The 27,500-nt window shown below is 39.5% G+C and overlaps 3 protein-coding genes across 3 annotated transcripts in view; 1 reads left to right on the forward strand and 2 right to left on the reverse strand.

Moving 5' to 3' along the window:
* Positions 1-5,275: 5,275 nt before the first annotated feature.
* On the reverse strand, positions 5,276-8,075 carry LOC140949975 (uncharacterized). The gene is made up of 3 exons (XM_073399129.1): positions 7,864-8,075; positions 6,610-6,685; positions 5,276-6,130 (listed from the first exon to the last, which is right to left on the reverse strand). The coding sequence occupies exons 1-3, from the start codon at positions 7,945-7,947 to the stop codon at positions 5,721-5,723; spliced, it is 570 nt and encodes a 189-aa protein (XP_073255230.1). The 5' UTR covers positions 7,948-8,075; the 3' UTR covers positions 5,276-5,720.
* Positions 8,076-12,991: 4,916 nt separating this feature from the next.
* LOC140949948 (fragile X messenger ribonucleoprotein 1 homolog A-like) lies at positions 12,992-21,560 on the forward strand. The gene is made up of 15 exons (XM_073399100.1): positions 12,992-13,116; positions 13,185-13,237; positions 13,350-13,443; positions 14,766-14,837; positions 16,308-16,390; positions 16,742-16,807; positions 16,983-17,076; positions 17,363-17,479; positions 18,119-18,286; positions 18,449-18,527; positions 18,865-18,983; positions 19,321-19,407; positions 19,502-19,837; positions 20,302-20,440; positions 20,933-21,560. The coding sequence occupies exons 1-15, from the start codon at positions 13,066-13,068 to the stop codon at positions 21,472-21,474; spliced, it is 2,100 nt and encodes a 699-aa protein (XP_073255201.1). The 5' UTR covers positions 12,992-13,065; the 3' UTR covers positions 21,475-21,560.
* A 617-nt stretch (positions 21,561-22,177) lies between these two features.
* The window catches only part of LOC140949946 (methylcrotonoyl-CoA carboxylase subunit alpha, mitochondrial-like), a 16,500-nt gene continuing 11,177 nt past the window's right edge, over positions 22,178-27,500 (reverse strand). The window contains exons 15-20 of the mRNA XM_073399097.1: positions 27,047-27,133; positions 26,394-26,443; positions 25,998-26,135; positions 24,666-24,773; positions 24,074-24,145; positions 22,178-23,201 (exon numbers count right to left, since the gene is read on the reverse strand). Coding sequence (XP_073255198.1) covers positions 23,046-23,201; positions 24,074-24,145; positions 24,666-24,773; positions 25,998-26,135; positions 26,394-26,443; positions 27,047-27,133 — 611 coding nt within the window. The 3' untranslated portion in view covers positions 22,178-23,045. The remainder of the gene's footprint in view (positions 23,202-24,073; positions 24,146-24,665; positions 24,774-25,997; positions 26,136-26,393; positions 26,444-27,046; positions 27,134-27,500) is intronic.

Here is a 27,500-nt window from a genome sequence, read left to right on the forward strand (position 1 = left end):
ATATGCCTATATCTACCGTTTAAATACTAAAATACGTTTAACAATGCTATATTTAATTGGTTTTGAACTATATTCTCGTTGGGTGCCCCTGAAGATAATGCATTCTTTACTCGGTTAAAAATCGCCCGAAGATTCCTAGCACTTTCATAAAAAATGAAATTTTGGAAAACTTTAAAGGAAAAAATCCCGGCTTGGTACATGAAATTTTAGAAGAATCATTATACTTCAGTAAAGCCCTACTGTTGCAGTACAACGTATGAAAAATCCAGCTTGGTCAATTAAAAAGCAACCAGCCGAGAGAGGTAAACGCTCGGTAAAAACGCAGTTCATTTTCGATGTTTTTGCATAAAATGCACGTTGAAATCGTCACGCAACCGGGGCTAACACAAACTCCAAAAAATTGTCTTGAATTCACATTTTTTCGTGGTGATCAGGAAAATAGTTTTTACTTGCAAAATCGAAAGATTGATTGAGTCTTTTATTGCTCTGGTATGAGTTGACTAGTTAGAAAGTAAGATAGTGGGCGATCGCAATGAACCGACTCTGAAAGGTCAAACGGCCTTTCCCATAAATGTCAACAATGCTAAGGAAAGTATGGAGTCTTTTGTCAAAATTTATATTTTTTTGAAATTATATTTACTTGACATAATTTTTTTTATCTGAGTCGTGTGGTGTATTTTATACAAAGAAATTGCTTGAAAGAAAACGGACTAAGATTCAGACAAACATTGAATTTAAAATGGTAAATAATTAGCCTGCGAACCGCAAACCAAAGCCGAAAAAAACGGATGCTCTCGAAGGCTAGTAAGGCTCAGTTAATAAATATGAGTTTCCTAAACGAGCTGATTGAAAGATTAGGTGCCGTGTCAAAAGCTTGTCAATCTTGGCATCTGTGAGGTATGTCAGGGGCACCCAACGTCAATTTTTGGGAAAATATGAGTTCGGAAGACGATTTGAGATCTAGAATTTTCGGAACATTTGTTGTAAAATTTCTTGCTTGCCTGCCTTTCCTAGGATTTTCGAACATCTAAAAAATGGTATAACTGCCCATTTTTAACGGATTTTTACCCTAAAAAGGTCACCTAGAATTTTCCGAAGCCTTTTTTCTGGCTGAAATTTTCGAAAAAGTAAGTTTTGATCCCTATAATTTTCGGATCAGTACACTTTCAGCTAGGAAATCCGAACAGATGGAAAATTTTTAGGGCATAAAAATATGCCTATATCTACCGTTTAAATACTAAAATACCTTTAACATTGCTGTGTTTAAGTGGTTTTTAACTATATTCGCAATGGGTTCCCCTGGTATGTCTCTTGATTTCGTTGTTACGAATTGAAAAAAAAAAGGCAATCAATACAAAAAATATAGGCCGATCTTTTTAATAGGCTACTTTATTAGGAAAGAAGCATTTTATTTGGAGAGGCGGAGGGAGAGTAGGGGTTAAGCAATTTTTTCCATTTTTTTTTTCAGCCGCTCTTATCTGCAAATTTTTTTTTTTCGCGACATATGTACACGTATATTCATAGCCTTTTATCACAGCCCACGTTTCATAAGTTTAGTTAAATCAGAGTAATCGACCTTGGTACCTCTAGAAACAGTTGTTGTCATTTTAATATATGGAGTTAAAACTCAATGGATTATTAATTTAAAACTGGTTCCAGAATCATTCAAAATGTGCTCTTAACTTCCCACAAGTTATAATTAGGCGAGCCACTGTTACTTAAGGCTTTCTCTGTTTTCGATTCAAATCTTTATAGAAGCAGAGGTGGAAATAACTAACCGGTTAGGGGCGACAAAGATATTCCGGTCAAGCGCATTTTTGCCTGAACAAGGGCGAAGGTAGAGGAACGTTAAGAGGACTTTCAAATAAAATTTCTAAGCAAGAACGGAATAACAAGGGATTTACGGTACAAGCGAAGCGAAATTGAACGAACAATTTAGTGGACGTGGACCGGGGACGAGAGCTCGGGAGAATAGGGGGTGGGAGCACTGGGAGGAGTTTGGGAGATGGGAGAGGAAAGGACGGGTGATGGGAGTTCTAAAAGGGTGGAAAGCGGGAGAAATAGGGGGAAATTACCCAGCACTGCTTAAAATTTGCAATCGAAAAATGGCTAAATGATAGTAAAAATAAACGGAAACAATTTTCCACGACGTTTCGAAATGAAGGTTGCCAAGAAAAAAAGGGGAGTATAAAAACTAAAAACTAATGTACGAAACAAAAATGGCTGGTAAGACGGCGAAACTAAACTACATATGACAAGCACCACTACAACAAAAACTACGGATACAAAGTGGTAAGAAGACAGGACTTTTGCCATACGAACACTGGTCTAGGGAAAAAGTGTATAAAAGACAGGGCTAATAACGTCCGAAATAGCTGGCAATTTTTGTGATTTATCAAAATAGAAGTTAGTTTACGCTACTGAACACTTTGAAGAACAGGCATTGCTTATACTCATTGCCAAAACAAATTGAGTTGATCCAGGGCTTTTTTTATCCTGGAAATCTTTTCATTGCAGATTTACGGAGATTCGGCAATGTGAACAATATTGGTTTATACCGGGGAGGTCGAAATTATGTCTATTCAACACTTTTCATTCGAATAGGATTAAAAATGTGAGAACTTCCTTTCTAACATTCCTGTTAATATACAAATGCCAGAAATAGGTGAGACTTGCATAACCGTTTTCCCATGCTTCCTTGTGTACCAATTTTTTCTCCTTCTTTTCTTGTGTATGATTTTGTTTTTCTTTTGCTAACCCCCCCCCCCCCCCCCACCCCCTCCTCCGCCCAAAAAATAAATGGCTGGCCCGTCCCATAGAGAAACATATGAAAAACAAGAGACACCATTCGGAATGAATTATGATCATGACATGTGATTTACACATGAACGCTTTCTCCAACGATCGCCAACGATCGCCCTGTCAAATTGACAGGCTAAGCTGTCCTTACCTCTCTTGGAATCAAGGAAACGTTTGTAACCAGGCTTCAGTCGAAGGAACATCTGTCTCGGTGACTCTTCGTACTTCATGTGATAATAAGAACAAAAAATAGGGGTTATGATGGTGTTGACGATAAATATCACTTGTTTTTTTTCAACTCCTTCCCTCGGAAAAAGAGAAACAACAATATCAAACAAAATTAATTTGAATTAAAAGACAATTTAATAGAAGTCATAATGGGAGTTTACGATGGGAACTCGGAAAAGTTGTTACACTGCTCAGTGTCCATAAGGCTCGCAGTTTGTTGTTGAGTTACTAAAGATTCCATGCAAACGGGTGATTTTTATCAAAAACCCGAAGTCAAACCTTAAAACCCGGAAGTAGGCTTACATTGAGTGACTCGCCGGTCAGAAAGTTATTTTTTAATTGCCATAACGACGTTTATCTCTTACCGAGAAAACAGGAAGTATATTCAACGGACCGAAGGAACCTCGACGGGATTGACTACGGATCGAGTTTACAGGGAATTCTTTGTTGCAATTAAGAGCACGTTGGTGCTTCGTAGTTGATCGTGGCGCTTATTCAAGAAAACTAACACCACGCTACACCCACAGCAACAGATGTATGAGCATAACATTTCTTGACAACTAAGTTTCAAGAAAAACAAAGAGTGTCCCTTGTCACAACGCATTTTAAAACACTCCCGCAAAAAATGACTTGTGAGATTTTAGCATCGAATAGGAATTTACATTCTTTTCCACCCGTCTAGCAGAACTTTTGTTTTGCTTACTCGATTTTGTGGTACTTAAGGAAGACTCTGCATGAATCGACGCTGCATATTGTGTTGCTTAGATACAGTTGTACAGCGGGCTCAGTTATGACCATTGGTTTATCAAAAAAAGGGATGCGCGCACTCGTAAAACCAGTTTGAAGATAGAAAACAAGATTGACTAGTCCAGTAATTTGCGCTTCGGCGAGTTCAAAGACTTCACGTGACTCGCGCAGAGCCTCCTTTTCAACCAAAGAGAGGCTCTGCCATGTAGAGCGTTTCACATGACGTCACATCCGCCAAATTGGTGTCCGAAAACAATTAAACGGCGGTCGTGTTCGTGTCCGTAAGCAAACCTGTTGGAGTTGAAGACCGCCGTTGAACCTGTTTCTATTGTTCCAATAAGTTTGCAGAGCTGCTGGCCACGTGAGTGAAAAAGGACTTGCGGGGGGCGGGGGGTTGGAATGGGGTGGGGCACTCCTGGGAATTCTTGGTGGATGGTGCCGCCCGGTTCTCCAATTTTCACACCCATTTCCAGACCTGGCCTCTAAGGAATTATTTCATCATTACTTAGATTAGAACAGCAACAAAAAAGATTTGGCTTATAATACATTTCGAATCATCGCATATTTGGAACTGAAACGATAAATACGTTCATACACTCCCGTCGTTCCCTCGAAAACCATACCCGATTCCAGACCAAAATGGGCAAAATCTATGCCCGTTTTCAGACCAAAACGGCGCAAAAACCCTACGCTTTGAGGGGGTACATACCTATATGGCTTTTATAAGAGAGTACCCCCCGGAAAAGGACAGAAAAAAGACTTCCTGTTGATAGCTTGTAGGAATTAGTACTACAAACTGTCTTGAATAACTGATACTCTTCAATTTTTTCAACGTTGTTCATTGCCAAGTTCTTTATTTTAAAAACAAAAACTGTAAGACTGAAACTCAAATAAGCGCTTGTTTTTATTAACCTTAAGTCCTAGTAACAGCTCACATCATCTGACTTCATATTTTCCTCATATTTCAAATGACATCGCTGTATAAAAATCACAAGAAAGATGAGAGAAGTAGGAAACCACCGCGGTGGATTTAGCCTCCCACGCAGGCGTTTTTAGTGGAGCTCGTATTTTCGTTACGAGCTTTCCTAAAAACGCCCGCCTGGGAGGCTACGGTGGATTGCGACCAAAATAGATTTTTGCGTAGCGACTTTTTGAAAAGCTATATCAACACGCTCGCAAGGAGTGTTTCTTCTTATATCCAGTATCCAGTCATCTCAAAAATTCCTTCTTACGATTAATGTATTACTTCCCAGCGTTTGGATATCAGATGAAAAATTTCCTCCTGTTTCTTCCTGTGATTCCTGTGACTCGGTGTTTGGATATCAGGTGAATATCTTTCATGTGTTTGTTATATTTAATGGGTGCCTTTTGTATATGCTTGTCAATCAGTGTATGGCTGATCTGACGATAATAAAGTGGAAGCTCTTCTTACGGACAGCTTTACTTTAGCCGCATTCACAAAACCAAGTTTTACTCCCCGAGGGGGGGGGGGGGGGGGGGCGGGGCTGTAGGGGATGCTCGTCGTCTCGCTTTGGGGTGTAAATTGTGGTCTCACTTAGGGTGTTTGGGATGGAAAGTCAATACATTTACCCATTCTGGTATTGCTTAGTACTGTGCATAAAGAAATTCACAAGAAATGCCCCGACACTGACCAACCAGAAATCTCTCCCCGTCACTTTTATATGGGCCCCCCAGGGGTTTTACTCAACCCCCATATAAATTTTGTATTTAATTTTTATATTTCCTTAACGGGCCAGCTCCAATTACGGGCACCTTTCTCGCATCCCTCGCGCGTCCCTGGCGTCCCGAGGGTGTCCACTTACGAGAGCTTCCACTGCATAAATTATATTATTATTGAAATTATTATTGAAAGAGAAATTCAACGCTTTTCGCTAAAGCCTTAAGTTTTACACACTAAATCATCTATAAAGTGTTCATTTAAATGGCTAATACTCGGTCAGCCGAGATAATTCTTTTCTTGTTTGCCCATTACATTCACAAGTAGATGGATCTTGCATTTTCCCATCTGGACATTTCTTACGACACTCGCATTTACATAGATTGTCATTATAGTCATGAATTTTGTCATTGCACTCGACTTGGCAATTACACATGCACTTCTCGTGATCTTGCACCTCTACGGGATAACTTTTGCCACTTTGAGAGCGTACTGTGACACGTATGTTGCGTATTTGTGTTGGTTCACATGCTTTTAAGATAAGAGCACGGTCACATGAGCCCCTACAACGATTAACTTGCAGAAACTGAGGGTAGTTTCTTAGGTCAGTGACATTGGGTTCAACTTGAACGACTTCTGAGTACAACCCACACTTTATTTCGGAAAGCTGGTCATTTTCTGAAAGAAAATACGCGTTAGTTGACGTTATTAAACATATCGCCGTGGCAAAAATGATTTACAACGGTTTTATCTTGGGGGCGCGTGAGGGGTTTGGGGGGGGGGGGGAGATAGCTCTATGGGCTGAGAGCAAATGACAATAGCGTTTGTTTATTAATCTACACGCCGCGTTCAGTGCCCAATGCGGTAAATTCCACTCTCTCCTCCCCACTGCCCTCTTGTTCAAAGTGAGTTGCTTGAGTGAGACACAATTCCCAGTTTCTTCATAGTAGAGTCTAATTCGTAGAATAGGTCACGTTAATCAGGTAGAAGCGTAGATTTCTTATCAAGGCTCTCTTCGCTACAGAGTAGATTGTTCGCGCATTAACTAAGATGGGGAGGCCAACGTCTGAATCAGGTCGCGCGAAAACAGTTATTTACATTAACACTGAAAGGTGTTCTACAAATGTCATCAAATTGACAGGCTAAGCTGTCCTTACCACTCTTGGCGTCAAGGAAACGTTTGTAATCTGCAGGCTTGAGTCGAAGGAACATCTGTCTCGGTGACTCTTCGTACTTCATGTGATAATAAATTGTTAAAAAAAAAAAAAAATAATAATAATAAGAACAAAAAATAGTGGTTATGATGGTGATGACAATAAATAACAATTGTTTTTTTCAACTCCTTCCCTCAGAAAAAGAGAAACAACAATATCAAACAAAATTAATTTGAATTAAAAGACAGTTTAATAGAAGTCCTAATGGAAGTTTACGATGGGAACTCGGAAAAGTTGTTGCACTGCGCAGTGTCCACAAGGCTCGCAGTTTGTTGTTGAGTTACTAAAGATTCCATGCAAACGGGTGATTTTTATCAAAAAGCCGAAGTCAAACCTTAAAAACCCGGAAGTAGCTCAAACTGAGTGACTCGCCGGTCAGAAAGTTATTTCTTAGTTGTCATAACGACGCTTAACTCTTACCGAGAAAACAGGAAGTATATATTCAACTGACCGAAGGAAACTCGACGGGATTGACTACGGATCGATTTTGCAGGGAAGTCTTTGTTGCAGTTGAGAGTACGTTGGTGCTTCGTAGTTGATCGTGGCGCTTATTCAAGAAAACCAACACCACGCTACTCCCACAGCAACAGGTGTATGAACATAACATTTCTTGACAACAAAGTTTATTCGAGAAAAAGAAAGAGTGTCCTCTGTCACAACGCATTTTAAAACACTCCCGCAAAAAATGACTACTGAAATTTTAGCATCGAATAGGAGATTATAATAAACCGAACTTTAAAACTTTAAACTTTCTCCCAGTTCTAAAATATGACTTATCATGTTATTTTATATTCTGGAAAGGAAGCCTATAGACCCCGGATCACGCCGTTTTATTAATGGGAGGGTTCATTACCATGGCTGCAAAGAACTACAGAAAGAATTCTGAATTACGGCTCATTCTAATGTCAGATTATCGCGTGCAGCTCATAAAACGTCAACAAACAGAATATTAATCAAGTTAGAAAAACTTGAACCTCCTTTGAACCTTTCTTAAGTTATCATAAAAAGGCGACTTTCCTTGTTATCTCGTCAGAAAATTCACCAGCGAGAAAAAATATTTGAAAATTGGGATCATGCTCCCATCGCGATAAAGTTGAGCTCAAACACACAACGTGTAGTTTTGTAAAATATTAATTATCGTTATTTTACAGAGACCACGAGGTTATGTTCAAGGAAAAACTCAAATATATGTCTTACCTTGATGGTGGCTTTTCTTGGTGTGCAAGAAACAGACAAGAAAAATATCGCGCTGCAAAGTGTGAACTTCAGTAAGTTGAACATCTCTATGCAGTTTAAGTCTCCTCCTGAATGACTTCTTAACGGCTAGTTCAACGTCTTTTAAATATGCATGCTCCTCTTTTGGAAAAAGATAATAAATTAGCGAGGAGTGCCACGCTATTAATATTGTCGGAACGTTTCATTGTTTAAAACCGGAACTGAAAATCATTTTGAGTTTGTTAGTTTTGTGTTTTAATGTATTGACAATGTTTAAAACAAGGCAGTTATAACTTCAGCTGTTACGCCTACGACAAAGATAAGAAATCTAAAACAATAAAGATATTGGATTGTGGTGTGTCTTATTGCCACGAGAAAGAGTGAAGAAAAGGATCAGATAAATAATACTCAAAACACTTTTTTTCAAAATTTAATATCTGAGTTTTTTGCTATGGAAAGAGAGGTGACACCAACTTAGGCAAGTAGAAAAAGGAGGCGCGTATTTGCAAAAAAACATATTGACCTTCAACCAACGAATCGCCAACTTTTCACGCCGAAATTATCGCCCCGACAATCGGGGCATATTTGATTTCATTGGTTGTGAACTTTTTCTTAACGAGGCGTCTGTAGATATCAAGCTATTAACAAAAGAAAAAGTTAACAATTATTCGCAAGTGGTTTCAAATAGGGACAGTTTGACTGCCAGGTGTATATCGTTTGCTGCTGACTGTTAATTAATCTATGGTCGATTAATAAAGTCGGTTGAGGATCTCATATCTATGAACATCCTCATCAATGCCAGCCAATTAGTTCTACTTTCAACACTTGCTTTTTACAAAATATTTCACTCCAAAATATCGACACCTAGAACTGAAAGACCCAAAAAGCAATTTATACAAAATTAAAAATCCAACAAACGGTAAAAATCAATAGTTTTCTTTCTTTTCAAGTCATGGCAGTCGCTACTTAGGACTGACTTAGATATCTACAGATTGATTTAAAACAACTATCTTGTACAGTATAACAAACAGTACCACAGGAAAGAACTGCTCAGTAGCTTTCATTTAAGTGGTCACACTTTAGGATTTCATCTACAGACTCATAAGTTAGAACCACCTTGTACAGCATAATAAACAGTACCAAAGGAAAGTACTGCTCAGTAGCTTTCATTTGAATGGTAACACTTTAAGATTTCATCCACAGACTCAAAAGTTAGAACCACCTTGTACAGCATAATAAACGGTACCACAGGAAAGTACTGCTCAGTAGCTTTCATTTGAATGGTAGAACCATAGAGCCTGATTTCATTTTGGAATCATTCTCATCTTCATACTCAAAAGTAAAGAGACACCTTGACCGTTTGAATTGCTTACAGTCTTTTGTTTTTTAAAAATGTTCTGCGAATACATAGCTGTTCATCAGCCAGTCTTAGCATGAAACAGTTTACGAAAGAAGTAGGACCCCTTAGCCTCGAATGTCACGTTCTGAAGGGCTATTATGTGAGAGGAGAAACACAAACCCTCCCCCGAGTTAATTTTGTTAATGTTAAAAAAAATAATAATAATAAAAAATAATAATAATAATAATAATTAGAGAAACATTATTGAAGGCGTTATAAAGAGAAATGATGTAGCTGTGAAAGAAAATTGTTCATCAATTTTCCTCATCGTAGGCGATCAGCTAAGCTTGTTCAGGCGCGGCGTCTGGGATAAATATTGACCGACTTCCAAAATGAGCGCCGGAGGCGTAAGTTTCTAGGGTGTTTCGGGGGCAGGTTCCCCAAGGAAATGTTTTGGATTTTAACTCCTTAGAGTCCCCTTTCCTGGGTTTCCGAGTCATTCAGACAGCATATTGGCCAAAATTCAACTTAGAAAGTGTTTTTATTATTAAAAATATAGTTATTATGAAAAATCTAACCGATTTCCGTAAAAAAAAAGGTTGAAACCGGTATGAATTCGCGCCTGTTGCTGTCTCTTATCCTACCTGTAAAATGGTTTGTTTTGTCTCAAAAACACACAATTTTGCTTAGATTTCCATGTCATTAAAACTCCTCATCAAAAGCGTTAAGTAATGGTCTGCGTTTTTATCTAATACGGAAATTAAGAATGCAAAATAACCACTATCATCTACGAGTTCTGCGGTTTTTACTTTATAGAGTCTTGAAACCGCGGTATAAAGTTTCAATTATAAATTTGCTCCATTTTTGTCAAGTAAAAGCTCATTGCCATTTAAGCTACACCGCTGTATTTCTTTTATTTATATTTCTTTAACAAAAGCTTTATCACCAACAATTAGACCCTGAATTTTTCATGAACACCTGAACCAACCCAAGAAAAATTAGATTTTTTTGTTTGGTGTGCTTGTCGTTAAGGAAAGAAATCAATATAGCCAGTTTGCTTCCTTTCACTGAGCGCTTATGGGCTGGTTAACCTTTAGGAAATAAAAGATCAGCTATTTCTCTTTTAATGAGACTTTTTTGATAACGGTTCTGACACAAAGCGTAAAAGACTGTTCTAAGCAAACATGGGCTTATGGAAGCACTTAGAGTTTAGTGTCTAACCGAAAATTGTCACTTGAATACTTCCTCCTACCACTTTTCTTTCTCCTTTTTTTACACCTGGCCACTTAGAAAAAACAACAATATACGAAGTATAGCCGGATGCATTATACTCCTTTTAGAAAATACATGAGTTTTAATCCCTATATATAAGTAGTTAAAAGATAAGCGGAACTTTAAGTTTTCAGGGTATAAGGGACGCTCATTAATTGCCATTAATGTCGCCTTTGCTTAAAATTCTTGTCAAAACATTTATCTTGTATTTAATGGCCCGCTAATTCTCAATTTATACTCAACTAAATTAGCGTCTTCCGCCGCAGATAATGAGTCGGCTTTTTCTGTGTCCTAGTGAATCGAAGTGAAATTTCTACGGCCTTCAATATTATGTTAAAATTGACTAGGATAAAGGAAAATAAAAGGTCAACAAAGGAGCAATTACTATAGAAAACGTTGTCCGTGTTTGCATGGCCTGATATAAACACTAGGTGGGTCGGGAAAATGAGACAGTTATGCAAATCCGAGACAAAAAAGTCAAAAAAAGTCGAGGGTTTGCATAGCTATCGAGAATTCTCCCAACCCCTCGAGTGTTTATATTGTAGGGCTTGTTAGAAAATTATTGCGTCATTGCGGCGGGAAAATTCACGTGATCTGAGAACTGAACTTTGTACAGGAGTCGGACGTCTAGGAACTATGTAGTCGTTCCGAGTCGTGGAGCTGATCGAGTGTGTAGATTGAGAGATTGAGTGTAGGTCACGGAAATTTTACACGAATTGATGTCGATGAATTCTTTTAGTGTAGACCAGAGTACAGAATTTTGAAATATGAACATGTGAATATATATACTCTCAAGGGAGTAAAGAATTAAATGCTAAAAGGAACTGGTTGTAGTACACATAATTTGTGACAGGGCTTAAAAGGCAAGCAGGTGTTTGCGGGTGAACGTTTGAGGTCGATCGTTGATACGAAAAATTTAAAAAAATTGTTCGGATTTCTCACGTAAATGTTACACGATCGAGACGATTGGCAAAGACGATTCTAGTCTCTTTAGTGCAACGGCAAGTGGTTGGGACAATGTGGCAACCATTCGAAACAATGCAGCAACAAAGCTGTAAAAGCTGTAATTAATGCGCTTAAAATCGCCGTTACGAATCGTCTCTTCGAACATCACTTTAACGAGGCATTGCTTAAAAATGGCGAACTGGTCATCTCCTTTTGTTTACTATTTACAGAGATGTGACATGGAAACGTTCAGTCTGAGAGGCACGCGTTCCGCCAAAACCGGGACGGGAAAAGGGGTACATAGTCCCAGGCGCGCTCGAAGTTTCTTTCAAATGATTCCCGTCCAGTCTGGAGCGGCTTCATAGGTTACTTCAAGGTCACATGACACCTAATTTAAGCTGTTTCCCGCCAAGTGTCTGAGCTGTCAACAGTGTGTAAAATATATGACGTCAGAGCTAATCAGCTCGTAGAAAATTAAAAAAGGAAGTTACTTTGTCCACAGGTTACCCAAGTTCTGTAATAACAATAAACTCCTTTAAGGTATCTATAATTACGTAATAGAAGTCAAAGATTTTACCCCTTACATCATTGATTGGAACGGGTAATAATATGTCGCCCTTGACTTTTTTTGTGTGCTGTTCATTCCGTAACTTTGGGGATTTATTGCATTTTAGCGAGATTTTTTGTTCTTTCGGTCCCCTCTTTCAGCAGTATTTTGTCAGAGTGTGCTTGGTTTAATTGCATCCAGACCGAAACGAAGACTGTTTTAGTTCTAATCCGTCTGGTAACTGATATACCGTCTGGTATACTCTTTTGGCCATTGAATAACGATTTAATATTTGTTGTACAAAAAGTCAAGTTTTTACTGGATTTTACAGAAATTTTTGGCACTGAATATATGACAGGAACCCTGGAAAGGAGAGAAAGCTATGATCGCACACGCTCTACGCTGGACTAATTGAGGATTTTTAAAGCTATTTTAAAACAATTTAAAACGAATGCATATACAAAAATAAACAGACACCAACTTCTGTTCCAACTAGGTTTATCTTTCATCGGACACAGTTAAGATTTAATGCAAGCGATAGACCGACTTTTTGGTCAAAAATTGCTAATATTGCATAATTATGCCTAATACAAAAATTTACAGAATGTCAGTTTCGCAATATATTTCGCAATTTTCGAATTGTGTTTTGCAATTTTCTTTCAGAGGCAGCTTCGTGAATCTGATAAAAAACTCAAACATTTTAACATCTGTAGTACCTGATTAAGGGTGGTCTGGCTAACCGAAGTGATTTTGAGAACCAATGGACCTTGAGTTAAGATTTTTTTAGAAAATAGTTTACGTTTCCGTTTTAGAAAGCAAGGGGATGAAAGTGTTACTAAAAATAGATGGCACGGAGCGGCTGTGTCGAGAACATGAAAATATGAGATCCGATTATTTCAAACAACTATTGTTCGTGAACTTTATGGTAATTGCTTCTTTAGGGAGGTTTGATATTTTTTACTGTTTTTTTTTTCAATGCTGATGAAGTGTTTTCTGTGATTGATTTTTCGCGCGTCGATTGCGCAATTTTTGTTGATATCCCACTGTCCTCTTCGACCCTAAGCAGGTTGAGCAAGAAAACATGGAGGATTTGGCGGTCGAGGTGTGCGGCAAGAATGGCGTCTATTACAAGGTAACCGTGGAACACTTATAAAAGAGTAAAAGAATTATTTGAGAACTTATCAAAAATTTACTTTCCAGGGCTACGTGAGGAATATACACCAAGATCAAGTCACTGTTTCCCTGGAGCACGAGTACGTATGAGCTACGGACAGCTACTAGGTGTCCGCGCGCGAGATTCAGTCGTGTCCTTTTTTTTTGACAAGATCTTCGCTAACAGATCTTTGATATTTTGTTCTCATACAGTCCGTATAACTGGAAGAGAGTTTCTTACGAAGAAGTGCGTTTACCTTCCAAGAGCAACCAAAAATGCGATTTGTACGTGGACGATGAAGTAGAGGTACGCTAAGTGGATAATAGACCTGTTTACGTCTCTCCGTCCCATGTGATCGAAAAGCAAAAGGTCAAATTCAAATGCATTGACGTAGAAAATCCCATTCTCGATTGTTTTTATTCATGATGCATATTTTAAGGTACGGTTTGAAGAGTAAAAAATTTCGATCTGGCACTAAAGTAGAAATATTTTTCCTATTTTATTCGGAATTCTCTTGTTTAAACCCGTGGATTGTGCAACAACTTGTATTTCACCTTGCTATAATTTATAGTGTGTTTACAATGACTTACCCACGTGCCCCTTTAGCATTTGAGAGTAACCCAGTTGCATTTTCGTATTATTTGTTAGCTTATTTAAGTGCAAACGGTAACAACAGAAATTTCAAGTAATCCAGATTTCTTGTAATAATGTTGTTGATAATGATTAGTGATTATCACATAGAGCGAGAAAATATGGTGTTGAATTTCAGTCATGGCTTCTCGCCGCCAGGTTTTCGATCACCCTCTGATAAAGTGGATTAGGCTTGTTGTATTTCCAAAGAGAAGATTTAAGGGTATAGACGTGTACCTGCAAGGGTTGTGTTTACTGCTTGTTGCAGTTTGAGGAGAAAGGGAGATTATAAACATTCAATTGTAAAGGGAAGGAAAAGATGGAAGATATGGGATGGAAGGGGTGCTGGAGTGGAGAGGGATGGTGGATGGTTGGGAACCAAGTCGAGTTACTGTTCTGCCCTGTTATTTTCTCCTTTCCACTTAATTACTTCCAGTGGTCCACAGCTATTTTGAAAGTCATACTTTAAATTGAACTTCTGTCTTGGAAAAAGTAGATATTTTCTTTGAAGGAATAGACGTCTATGCAATGCCTGGGGAGGAGCGAGTCTCGCAGCCAAAATAATTGAAAGAAATTTATGAAGCTTAATTTGGAATTTACTGAGGGGTGGAGTAGTGGGGAGCTCTTAGAAAAGGTTTCTTCCTTCAGGGGTGGAGTAGTGGGGAGCTGTTAGAAAAGTTTTCTTCCTTCAGGGGTGGTACAGTTATTTTCTGGAATCATGCATTACTTGGATCAAGTAACCCCTTTTAAGCTTATTATCAGCTTTACATATTGTGATGCTTTTGTAATTTTTCCCACAAAGCTCCTCTTGTGTGATTAAATGAGTGGAAATATTTATCTGTAATATGTATTGGTCTTTGAAATAATTGATATGACATATGTACATGATGGGAGCTTTTTCCTGATGGCTGAAGATGAAGATGAATATCCTTTCCCAAAAAGTTCCGTGAAATGAATTCACTATTATTTTAATCAATCTTTTGATTCTATTGTTCTAGGTTTTCACAAGAGATGTTGATGGTGAGCCTTGTGGTTGGTGGCAGGCAAGAATTGTTCATAAAAAAGGAGAGGTACTTATTTTTTTCATTTATTATACATGTATGTACAGTCTGCTCTTGCCTTGCAGACATTTTGCTTTAACACACTCCTCGCTAATATATTATGTGGCAGCCAAATCTCCAGCAGAAATATTAGTGAGTTTATGCAACAGGAGGGTTGGCGGAGAGAAGAGGTTGGCAAAATGCTCGTGTGTGATAAATGTGATATAAGGCTTTTAGTTGCATGTTGTGCTCTGATCCTTGCTAAATATTTCTGTGTTCTGGTCATTTACAAAAAGGTCTGTTTAAAGGAAGGTAAAGTTTGGTGGAAAGTTCTTTCAAACAGAATTATTTTCATGCTTTCACACACGTTTTGCCATCTTCTTTCTCCAGACGCCTCTCCTGTTTCATGAGTTCAGTAATATTATAGACATGATAGCAACAATGGACTACGTTGGACTAGTTTTGGAGTCTTCTTGTGAGATAAACATCTTTGGTTACATAAAAGCCCAAGCATTTTCAACTTCGGACTCTGTTTTTTTTTTAAACTGGGAATCATTGGTTCTGGACTGGGACTCATTGATTTTTCACAAGATTAGTCCCAGGACTCACCATAACTGTTTGTAACAAAATCACTGCCACTTGTGCTACCCGTAGAAAGTCACTTATTTAAGTCCACCTATTACTAACGATAAACAAAATAAATGCTTGTATGACCAACAGCCTATGGAACTTTGTTTTAGGTTACACCTTCCTGCAGAGTTCAGATTGTACATAATTAGTGAAGGAAATAGATTTGTGCTATGTTCTCTGGTTTTGTGTGCCTGTCTAAGAAATGAAGCCAATTATTTTTTTATTAAACAATGGCCAGTAATGCACATTTGGGATCAAACATAAACCTCTTTCAACAGTGTTTTGTATCAGTCACACCAGCTCTTACAAAGGACAGCCACCTGCTTATGTAATGAATTTTTCGTAAAGGTGTTGTTTCTTGAAGTAAGTGTTGAAAAAGACCAGCTGAAGATACTGAGGTGACCAAGAGTTTTGTTTTGAGCTTACTGTGTGCTGAAACAGCTGTCTGGTTCATTGGGCTGAATGCAATTACATAGCAATGTTTGACTCAAGATTTTGCAGTAAAAATTATTGTTTTTAAACATAATGGCCACTTCTTTTTCTTTGGGTGGTAGTTTTCTTTTCTGGGTAGGCTACATTTTTCTATCTACACATGCAAAGCATTCCCTCCCCCACCCCCCCCCCCCAAAAACAAAAAACAAAAAAAACCTTATGTGAAAAGAGCAATTCTTCTTGTTTCATTCCTATCAGATTTATTTGATTATCTGATTATCTTTTTTTGTGTCAATTTTGATATTGAGTTTTCTTCGTGGCAAAGTGGTTTAAATAGTTTTGTTCCAAATAAAATATTTTTACCCCCTCGGTAAACTCGTGCCTTTTGTGGTACATGTAACTGCTGTTCTCATGTTTGCGCATTTTCTCTTGTTTTAGTTTTATGTGATACAGTATACTGGATGGGATGCCACATTTAATGAGATTGTACCCAGAGAGAGAATTCGTCCCTGTAGCTGCAAGTAAGCAGATGACAGTGTTTTATCGCCTATATCAATGCCCAGTCTGGGAAAGAAATCCGTAGTGAGGCCCAGACTGCTGGAGTGCAAGAGAACCTTGCAGGACACCACACACTTTTCACAGAGGCTTTTAATAAAAGAGCCTTTTAAATATGATAAATTATCTCTGCTTAAATATCCTTAAAAATGCCTGGTCACCTCTCCAATTGTTCAGCTGAGATTCACTCTCCTAAGAACCATGTGAAAATACCAGAGTTTAATGGCAGCTGTCAGAATTCAGTTCTGTTTAGTTGGTTTAAATATTCCTGTTCAGGATTCTTCTGTTTATGGGAATTTTTTTTTGTCTTCTAACAGTGGACCAATCGCCAAGGATATGTACCAGAAAGTGATGATTGATGTTCCACAAGACTTAAGACAACTGTAAGATCTGTCACTTATATCATTAATGGTGTTATGAAAGTAAAATAACTGTTGAAATTTAGAAATATTATAACAAACAGTGACATAGGTCTTTGTAAACTGAATTATGTACCCTTGTAGTTGATTCTGGGGTTGAAGGATTTATGACCTCAAAGTTATTCCCTTTTGTGTTTAGCTGTAAAGATGAAGCAGTGCACAGAGAGTTCAAGAAACAGACGGGAGCATCTTGTGTGTATTATCATGATGAACTAGCTGTCCTTGTTGCATTGGTGAGCAATTCAGCATTCTTGTGGCCTTAGTATTTATGATATCTGATCAGCTGTGTAATTTGAATAAAGTTACACGTACCTGCATTTTACAATGAATGGATGAATACCAGACATAACTAATCAATGATCAATGACATCAATTGGTAATCAATGAGTAATCGATGAGTGATCAGTTGATTAGTCATTGATTGTTGGTGATGATCAATGAGTAATTGATGAGTAATCGAAGCCCAAAGGTCTATTGATTACTATAAGATTGAAAAGGGTACTGTGTAATCTTTTGCAGTCTCGCTCTGAACGTCCTGTGAAATGTGCAGCCATGTTAAGCGAAATCCATTTTAGAAGTCTCAGAACAAAGATGCTCTTGCAGTCCTGGATTGATGAGACAGCAAGACAACTACAGGTATAAAAGCCTTTCCAGTCGGTGTACCTTTGAGGCGGTGCCTTTTAACATGGTAGAGACCTTCACTCAGCCCATTCCCGTTTCTGAGACTCAGTTCTGTAAAAATAGAGTTTAGTCTACATAACAGTTAGTCAATCTAGCTTCTATCAATGTATGATGATTTTTTTAGTTACTGTGTTTACTACCGTAAATCCTCTATTAAGACCCCCCCCCCCCCCCCCCCCCCGTTGTTGTGCAACTAAAACTCATTTTCACAAGAATATAGCCTTGTTTTGAAAATGTGAGTTTCTGTAACTTGGAAATGTCCTAAAGTAGGTTGAGTTTGATCCTCCGGGTGAATGTAATTCCAAATAGGACTTTAGTTGTTGACAGTGAATTCACAAGATAAACAACAAAACCAACGACTGAAGAGATTGCAACAACCTCTAAACAAGTGAGAGGTTCCAAAATGGTATATCGCATCCTGTAGCATCAACTCCATTTCTCTGCACTTGTACTGTAATGCACACACAGCGGACTTGGCTGTTCAGTTAGAAAATTCCTCATCAATGTTAAAATGGCTCAACCTGCATGGAAAGTCTTAAGGGCGACAACTTAAGCATAACCTGTTAAAATTTACTTTTGTCCCACTCATTACAGACTGCCAAAAAACAGATGGGTGTGGTCGACATGCTCACGTTACCAGATCATCTTATGGGCCTTGCCATTGGTGCGCAGGGAGCTAACATTCAACAGGCTAGGCGACTGCCTGGAATCATCTCCATTGAAGTGGATGAAGAGAACTGCACTTTTCACATTTGTGGAGATGTGAGTATTATCAACGTTGGCTGTTTTACCCAAGGGCAGTACTTCCAGACAAACGTTCATCTGCCTGATCAATAATTATGGGTTCATCCATGCAATAAATACAATACTACATGTGAAAATGGTGAATTAAGGGTTGTTGAATTAATTTATTCCGTCTTTCAGGGTGAAGAAAGTGTAAAAGAAGCGAGAAGACTGTTAGAATTTGCGGAGGAAACTGTTTACGTGTCTAGACCGCTTGTAGGTGAGTCTAACTAAAAGCAAACAGTCAGAGAAGTGGGATGCAAAGTTAACGTGTGCAGGACAAAATTTCAAAACTGGATTAGACGATCTCAAATTTTATATTGTTATTCAACGAAAAGTTACTCTTGACTATGAAAAAATTACTCTCAAAGAGTTTTCATTTGAATGGTCACACTTGAGGATTTCATCCACAGAGTCAAACGTTAGAACTATCTTCTACAGCATAATAAACAGTACCAAAGGAAAGTACTGCTCAGTAGCTTTCATTTGAATGGTCACACTTTAGGAACTGTAACATGCCTAGGAATAACAGGAAATGGCATTGTTTCTTCCACTAGGAAAAGTTATCGGAAAGAGTGGTCGTATAATCCAAGACATAGTAGATCGTTCAGGCGTCACCCGTGTCAAGATTGAACCTCCCGAAGAAAGATCGACCGCTGACGAGAAATCTTCAAAGGTCAGCCTACGTTTTCATTTTCGTTCGTTTTCTTGCTCAGCGAAAAGTGAATTACCTTTCAGACAATGGAAGAATTGAAATAAAACTTACACAAGTTGATGTTTCTTTCCCTGTATACTTGGGTAATATAAGCCAAGGCTTGTAAAAGTATGGGAAATTGCAGAAAGAATCTCAAATATGCGGATGAAACGCGAAAGAATACTACACCGAAGTTCACCAGCCATTCACAACGTGTGAGAACTGCTGTGTGATTTGCTGGTTTTGAAGATGATTTTGCTAATAAACGTTTATATACTAGAACGGGCGCGAGTCTTATCTTTTTTGTTCTTGTTTTTAGAAAGAAGTGTCTTTCCTATTTGTTGGAACAAAGGAGTGTATCGCCAATGCCCGAATGATGTTAGATTACCATCTAGCACATCTTAGGGTAAATACCATCTTTACTGTTCACTCTCAAGAGAGCGAAAATCCCATGTCCATTTTTTGCAAGATTTATTAGGTTAATTTTTTTTTCCACGCAGGATGTCGAGGTAATGAAAAAGGACAAGGAAAGTCTGGACCAGCAGCTTCGTAGCATGGGAATCAACCCGCCCCAGGGACCCTCTTACTTACCCACTCCAGCGGAGATGCGCCCTGGGCCTAGCCTTTCATTCATTGGACAGGACAAAGACAATATGTTGAGTGTGCGAGACAGGTCGCTGACCACGGAGAGTTACGCGGGCGACTTGAGTGAGGGGATGTTTGTCAGCACCAAGGATGGACCGAAGACGAAACCGAGCATACGAATACGATCGAGCAGTGAATCGGAAGTTCCCGAGAACAAAGCGAATTCACAGCAGTCTACAAGGACTAGTTTGGTAAGCGTTTCAGAGACATTTGCTCTACAAACATGAAGAGTTATTAAAAAGATCGTGTTTGCGATGTGCATGAAACTGGTTTTTAAGTCATTTTCTGTCCTCTTTTAACAAAAGAATTGAAATTGAGACGTTATTTCCGTTATAGCCAGGATTAAATTTTGCAAAACAAAAACTCTGCACATGCATCACGCTTTTTGTACATTTCTTTGCCGTCATTGAACGACTACGACGTGAAAATACCTAATTTCACGTTTTGTGGATGAGGACACAAAACAGCGACTTTCTTTTTCTTTTCCTGAATTTCGATACACTCTTTTAGAATTCAACTCCAGAAAAGAAATTGTCACCATTTGACGAATTGAACGGGGCGTTTTCGTAGCCGTTGTGGTCTTTATTGCTTAAGCTCCCAAATATGACACAACAAGTGGTCTCTTTGACCTTTTCTTTGTCTATTGCCTCAACAGAACACTGGGAATAGACGAGCATCTACGCCGACTTCAGAACTAAAAGGGATCCGGGAGGAATCTGAGGAGAGCGAGCAAGGCAAGAGTAAGCGTGTCACGAGTGGGAATGCCCAAAACGACAAAGAAGAAGTCATAACATGTAAGAGTGTTAGAAATAAAACAGGAGGCGTAGAAGCCAGTAAATATCCATCGTGCAGGTCCGAAATCTACGACTTTCTTGTTCTCCAGTTTTTGACCATAAGCATACGTTTTGTCCCAAGAGAAAGTGAAACTGCTTATGCAAAATTGTGGGGAAAAAAATTGGAGAATGTGAAAAGTCGCCAATACGTACGTTTTTTGGTATAGCCGGATGAAGCGTAGATTGGTTTGTTTCCCATTGCTTTGCTATATGACTGGTTAAGAAATCTCGTGGAAATTTTTCGGCCAATCAGAAGTAACTCCAAAATAAATCATGACTCGGTCGCCGACGTTTTCCCGCGCCTTTGCCGGCCGCAAGTTTTGGCATCGAGTTTTGATTGGTTTGTTGTGTTGTGGATCTGTTGTGATTGGCTACAGTTGTAAGACTTGGTTTTAGTATTACGGCCGTTGGTTAAAGATCGACTTTTATGGTTTGTTTGCTTTTTTTTACCAGCCTCTTCCCCGCCAAGAGACTCTAGGACAAAGAAAACTTCCCCGTGGCTTGGAAATCGTAGAACAGACAGCGAAGGGAAGGACGAGAAGAAGAACCAAGAAAACCGCAAAAACAGCGAGCACAACGACTCAAGAGTAAGTCATGGTAACGGTAATAAACAGCACAGTAAACAGGAACAGAGGCAGCGTTCTGGGAGTAAAAATCAACAGCAAAAGCAACAAACTCAACCCGGTAACAGGCCCCGAGGAAACAGTAACAACCAGTTACGGCCGAGCAGCGGGAGCCTGTCAGCGAACTGGAGAGAGCGATCCCAGGCCCAATCCGAGGCGACGACGAAAGACAACGAAAAAAGCGCGGAAGAGGTGTCAAGAGAAGTGGATGGGAAGGAAGAAAGGAAAGAAGAGAAAGGTAGAGTAAATGGAGGAGATTCGAAGAGTAAAGATGAGAAACCGAGTGAACCTGCGGCCGATGAAAAGCCTCCTGAAGCGAATACGGTTAAAAACAAGACTGTAGAATCCAAAGACGAGGAGCAGACAGCTTAGAACTCTGCCGCGAGGTACCATTTTGCGGAATTCACTACTGCTGAGGCAAAAAATTGTACAGAAGGATTAAAAAAATTATCTACTTATTGGTGAAAGCTAATTTATGAGTGAGGCCAGATGTTGGTTCATATCAATTTGAAGAGACGTTTAACCGCTATTTACCGCCTTGTTCTTGCGTAAAGTCATCTCTTTCTAATACCCCTTTAGCTAGGATCCGTGAAACGTGTTCCATAAATGGCCTTTTGGCTCTTGCATGCGACATTTCGCGCCTCGGTTTGCCGTTGTTTTTCTTCACAAACACCCTGCAATCTCACGTGCAACCTTCATAGTTGCACGTGCAGCACACACGTACAGTGAATTCACGTGCTTTTCGTATGTTTGTTTGGCCTTTCCTGGCAGCAGCTCACCAATATTGAAGCATTGTTCATTGCTGGTTTTGCCAAGGATATATTAATAATTGTAAGGCTGTTTCATTTTATTGTAATTTTGGCGGTTGAATCGGTGACAAAATTTGATTTAAAGATAATATTTTTAAAACTTGAAGCAAGCTCAACTTACGTTTTAATGACTAATAAAATTATTAGCATTATTGTCACTTTTTCAGGAAACATGTTTTTCTTAGTCACTGAAGAACTGATTCCTGAATAACTGTTAAATAAGTGTAATCGAACTACAAATAGCCTGCAGATCAAGTTCACTACATTTTGACCCATTCACCTACACCATAATTTTCCTTGTTTACCCCCCAAATTTTGCATAACCATTGTTTCCAATTTCTCCTGGGTATTACAGTCGTACCAAGAAACATTGAAAGAGAAAGGTAACGTCACGTTGCCATGGAAGCAAAATTTCTGCGGATCACAACAACCTTTCTTGGCAGAGACGGCAGTTTGAATTGTCGAACAATGGAAGAAAAGTTAGGGCTACTCTTTTGTTCCTGAGTGCAATCATGCAGGAAAGTCATACATGTCAAGTATTTTTTTTCCTTCCAAAATTTGCAGGACCACGGTTTGTTGAATCCAGAAATTTTGCTACCATGGCAACGTGACGTAACGACTTCTCTCAATTGCAAGAAGACCTGCACACACTAACATTGAAAGAGAGATAATATATACAGTGTAGTAACCAAGGCAACTTCAACAACAGTAGCCAATCAGATCAAAAGAAGCAAACAATGAATTCCAACCACCTTCGTTTGAGCGATGTTGATTGGTTCAAACGACTGTAATTTGAATTCGTTCTTGGTTTCTTGGTTCTTGGTTACCGCGGTCAAACCGGCAGGGAGCTGATATCTCCAACAAATAATTTCGATTATATTAGCATAACTTGAGCTTTGACATTGAATTTTTAAACTGTCCTTGGCTGTAACACATGTATAATTGCACAGCAAATTCTTTACGGAAAAAGAAACGCAAGAACGTTGAAGTGATAAAGTACGCAATGGGTAGTCGGCTTTTTTGGTTTAGATTTTCTGAATATAATCCCTCCTGTCACGTGATTAACGATAAATATGGCCATCATGCCAGTCTTGCAAATCCTTCCTGTTCCCAGTCTACTCCCAGTCACTGTATTCACTCCGCCTCAGGCTCCTGCTCGTCCTCGTCTCCAGATCCCTGATCTTGCCCTGCCTCCTGGAACTGAAGGAGCTGCGCATGTCTGTTTACCGCCTGTCCTTCGGAATACAGAACTTGTCCTATCATCCCGTCCTTAGGTGCTCGGATGACATGCTAAAGGTAACAACTTGGGATCAGTTTGGGTATCTGGGAAACTGCCCACCTACCCCTCCCTTAAGCCAAACAAGTTTAACATAATTGAGACCATTATACGTTTCTGGGAAACCGCCTACCTACCCCTCCCCTAAGCAAACATTTTGCCCTAAGTGAGAAGTAAGTGTTAATGTTGGCTTAGGGGAGGGGTAGGTGGGCAGTTTTCCAGAAACGTATAATGATCTGAATCATAATTCTCGTGCAAACTTTCAACTCTCGGTATTTGATGGGATTTAAACTTGTAAACCATGGGACGTAGACCCATCCGCGCGTTTTCCGAATTTTGTAAGTACACACACGGCTGAAGTTAACCCTTTAAACCCTAAGATCAAAAAATTGAATTCTCATTTGTTGCCCTAATTCATTTCCTACAGAAGTAGTGGCGAGAAGTTGATGAAATATCAATCACATTCATCTTGTGTGATCATGTCCGTAATTCTCATGACCACTGTGTTATACAAAGCATTGATATTACAAGGAGAAATTTGATGCTGATCACTCTTAGGGCTTAAAGGGTTAAGGTGTGTTTGGAAAAGTACGAACCGTTAGTGCGGCACTATCTAACCGACAGGGACGACCGCGAAGTCCTGGGGAAACGCCTCGGTATTCAAGATTTTCCGTAAGCCATTTAAAAGTCGTAACGTTTTGTATGCCCAAACTAGACCTGGCTTTACAAGTGAGAGTTTATCTAACACGTGTTTTAAGAAAAAAGTAACAACCACGGATTACTGTGAACAGTGAAGTCTAAAAAATAAGTGGACTAACAGGCTAATATCACTGACGTGAAAGTAAACACTGAATAAAAATCACAACTTTAAACCTCAGCAACCTACCTCCATTTTCATTGCTTCCATGATAATAAGTGTTTCACCTTCTTCAACTTTCTGTCCAGGCTCTACAAGCACCTGAGCAAAAAAATAAAGGTTATCAGAAAATTTTTCACCTGACTACTTTTAAGAACTTCCACAGAAAAATATATTTGACTGCAGTTTGTTGAAAAGGTTATTAAGCAACGAGACAAATTCTTTACAGTAGCTTAGTGTAGCTAAAAATTACACCCATGTTCTAGCCTGCATAACAGGCGTTATTTTCACGCATTTTTCAGGCGAGCGAAGGTAAGCGCGAAGCGAGCGTGGAGCGCCAAACACGCGCCTTCCTCCGTCGCGCGTGTCTGGCGCTTGCTTTCGCCAGCCTGAAAAACGCGAAAAAATAACGCCTGTTATGCAGGCTACCCACGTTCAATCCAACTTTTCAGCACCATTTGGCAATAATATTGACCACAGTCGAGCCATCTACGTTCAGGAGAGCTCTGGCGTCTTAAACCCTAACTTCGGCTACTGATTGTATAATAAAAATCGGAAATATTACGATGTTTTTACTGGTGCAAGAGGCCTACTCACCCAATGCAAGCCACAGTAACCCTACCTTGACGATTGTGCCCGTCATTGGTGCCACTGCTGATCCTTGGGAAGCGGCTGAGGGGCCACCCCGAAGGAACTTGGGAATCGGGCGATGTACTTTATGACAACCATCCTGTGCGAAGAATAATAATGTCAGTGTTATAAACCTCACGTTTGTCGCAGGTTTTAATCGGAGGTTAGATAGAGCCAAGCCGCGCAGGAGCACTGGGTAACCAGATGGAGGGAGCTTAATCTTGATTTCTGTTTCATGTACGAATATAGGGCGTTTTAGCTGTAAGTTGTCATGCGCATAAGACCCGCAGCAGACCCGCGGAGACTGGGTCAAACGAGGGTAAAAATGGCGGGAAACCGATGATGCACGCTAACCGTAAACGTAAGAGATTCTGAAAATTCCCTCTGGGATGTTTAACCAATGAAACTGTTGCATTTTTCAGGCACTTGGATGTCAAAGAGGATGTCCTAATTTAGTATTCTAGGAGCTGAAGTAAAAATACTCTTGCATAGGGAAAGTTCATTTAATATGACAAAAGGGGGGGGGGGGGGATGAAGATATTGAAACTCGAAGCTTGAAATTTTAGCAGCCCCCCTCGCTAGCGGTTCAATTTTTTAGGAGCCCCCTCCTTGGTAGTCGAAAAAATTTCAGAGCCCCCCCTCCTCCTCCTTCAATTCCTTTGCTTCCCTGAAAAAAGATCGCTAGACTGTATTAAATATATTTACCGTTATTGTCTTCAATGGTTTATACTATGACAAACTTGAGATACAGTTGTGATACAATTTTCTAAAGCATTTTTGGGATGAACATTTGTTATATCTGTAAACCACGTGATATAGCTGAGTTGCACAGGTCATTAAATTGTTGAGTTGAAAACCATCCGATCTGTATGATGATGTCATGTGTTGGTTTTGAAGTATACAAATTTTCGGAGCCCCCCCTCCTAGCGCAACAATTCTTTCAGAGCCCCCCCTTCGGGTGTCTAAAAATTTTCCGTGTCGCCCCTCAATATCTTCATCCCCCCCCCCCCCCTTGTCATATTAAATGAACTTTCCCATAGAAGTACAGTTTACGGCAACAGCAAGTTTGGTTTAAAAAACAACTTCCACAAGCACGAGCAAATGTGTTGCACGACAGAAATTGAAACCTGTGACAAGCGAAAGGGAAGTGGAAAAGCAAAGTCGGGCTTTGTCAATCTTTTGCTTCTGACTAGATAAATATGGCACTCTCTGCAATATAACAAATTCTGGCGTTTTTTAATATTACGCCAGTGCTTAACCAAAGTAAAGGGACCATTTTCAGCGTATGGTACAACTATAAGGACTCTATATAAACGGAGAGTACCTTGGTGAATAAATGAATGGTTCCTTCTTGATCAACAAGCCAGGATTTAAGGACGTGCCCATTTATGTTCGCTATGAGGCAAGTTCTGGAGTCGTCTGATTCAAGTTTTCCCTTCACGTCTAAGCGCTCACCCTCAATCTGCGCAATAAGATTCAGTTTGGAAATAAAAGACACATCACAGCGTTAATTGTGGCCCGTCCGTAAATTTTACGCGAGTAAATGTAATAGAGGCAATGTGTAAACAGTCGAGCGTAAACTTAATTCTTAAAACTTCTCTTAAATTTTACGTTTACGCGCACTTCATACATTGCCTCTATTTTATTCAAGCGCGTATGGGTTACGTGCGTACGCACGTAAAAATAACGCGACAGGGGGAATAAATCAACCTTTACTCACCTCTAGTGAATAACTTCCATCCTTGTTGTAAGATACAATGATGTATACCTCTGCGAAAGCAGAACAGGAAAGTTAATAGTCAGTCGGTCCATCAGTCCGTCAGTCTGAGGCGGTCGAGCAGTCAGTCTGTTCTACAGTCACTCCCAAACAGTTAATCGGTCAGTCAGTCAGTCAGTCAATAAGTTCGTCAGTTTTTAAGTCGACCGGTAAATCAGTCAGTCAGTCAGTCAGTCAGTCAGACAGCCAATCAGAACTCAAGACGTCAAAAAGCTGGTCAGGCAACCAGCCAGCCAGTCGGCAGTGAAAGGGACCCATCGCCAAGAATGCTTTAGTCTCTCGCGACAAGTACTTACAGCTGTCTTCTCTTCAGGCGCTTCGTTTTCGCACAGAGGCTAGGGCGAAACGCGAGTGACACGCGAGTAAAAAGAGACGTAGCGCAAGGGACCATGGGAACGAGAAAAATAAGAGGCGAAGCGACGTCTCGCCCATTTTCTCCTTCCCACCTTCCTTCGCGCGCAAATTTTCATCGTTAGAGAGACGCCTGGGCACGAGGCAGCACTTACCGTGTATCTGTTTCTAACCCAGTCAGCGACACAATGAGTAAAGCAAATCCCTCCCTGCACCCCAGTAACTACAAGCGGCAATCTTCTTACTTTTGTCGCCATCATCAAGTCTTATTCTTCTCTTGGCAACATTGTTCAGTCTGAAGCTAACGTTAGAATTCCACACTGAGAAAGGGTCTAAAAAAGATACAAAATCTTATCAACGTACTAAAACTTAGCTACCCGCATTTAATTACCTTGTTTATTGCACGTCAACATATACGTTCGAAGATTTTTGTGCACACGCAAGGGGTAAAAGAGGAATGAAGATTATGATGTTTTACTTGCAACACTGTCGACGACAGTGAGAGCAATGGGTTTTATTAAAAAATCTAAACAAATCAACAATACAAAAATGAAAACCCAGATTTTTTATTCAGAGCCTAGTGTTAAAAAATGTTCTGTTGTAATGAGGGGATTGTTTCTCTAACAGTGCTCACTCTGATTGGCTACTTCGAGGTCATATGACTCCTCATAATGACACTTTTTCCCGCCAGTCTCAGAG

Source organism: Porites lutea, chromosome 10 (assembly GCF_958299795.1).
Source record: "Porites lutea chromosome 10, jaPorLute2.1, whole genome shotgun sequence".
NCBI lineage: Eukaryota > Metazoa > Cnidaria > Anthozoa > Scleractinia > Poritidae > Porites > Porites lutea.

Excerpts from the sequence above, each read along its gene's own strand:
- LOC140949975 (XM_073399129.1), bottom strand. The coding sequence starts at position 7,947 with ATGTTCAACTTACTGAAGTTCACACTTTGCAGCGCGATATTTTTCTTG. Across the intron at positions 6,686-7,863 it reads CAAGAAAAGCCACCATCAAG|TACGAAGAGTCACCGAGACA; the intron begins GTAAGACATATA and ends TATCACATGAAG. Across the intron at positions 6,131-6,609 it reads TTTCCTTGACGCCAAGAGTG|AAAATGACCAGCTTTCCGAA; the intron begins GTAAGGACAGCT and ends ATTTTCTTTCAG.
- LOC140949948 (XM_073399100.1), top strand. The coding sequence starts at position 13,066 with ATGGAGGATTTGGCGGTCGAGGTGTGCGGCAAGAATGGCGTCTATTAC. Across the intron at positions 13,238-13,349 it reads ACTGTTTCCCTGGAGCACGA|TCCGTATAACTGGAAGAGAG; the intron begins GTACGTATGAGC and ends GTTCTCATACAG. Across the intron at positions 18,984-19,320 it reads CTGACGAGAAATCTTCAAAG|AAAGAAGTGTCTTTCCTATT; the intron begins GTCAGCCTACGT and ends TCTTGTTTTTAG.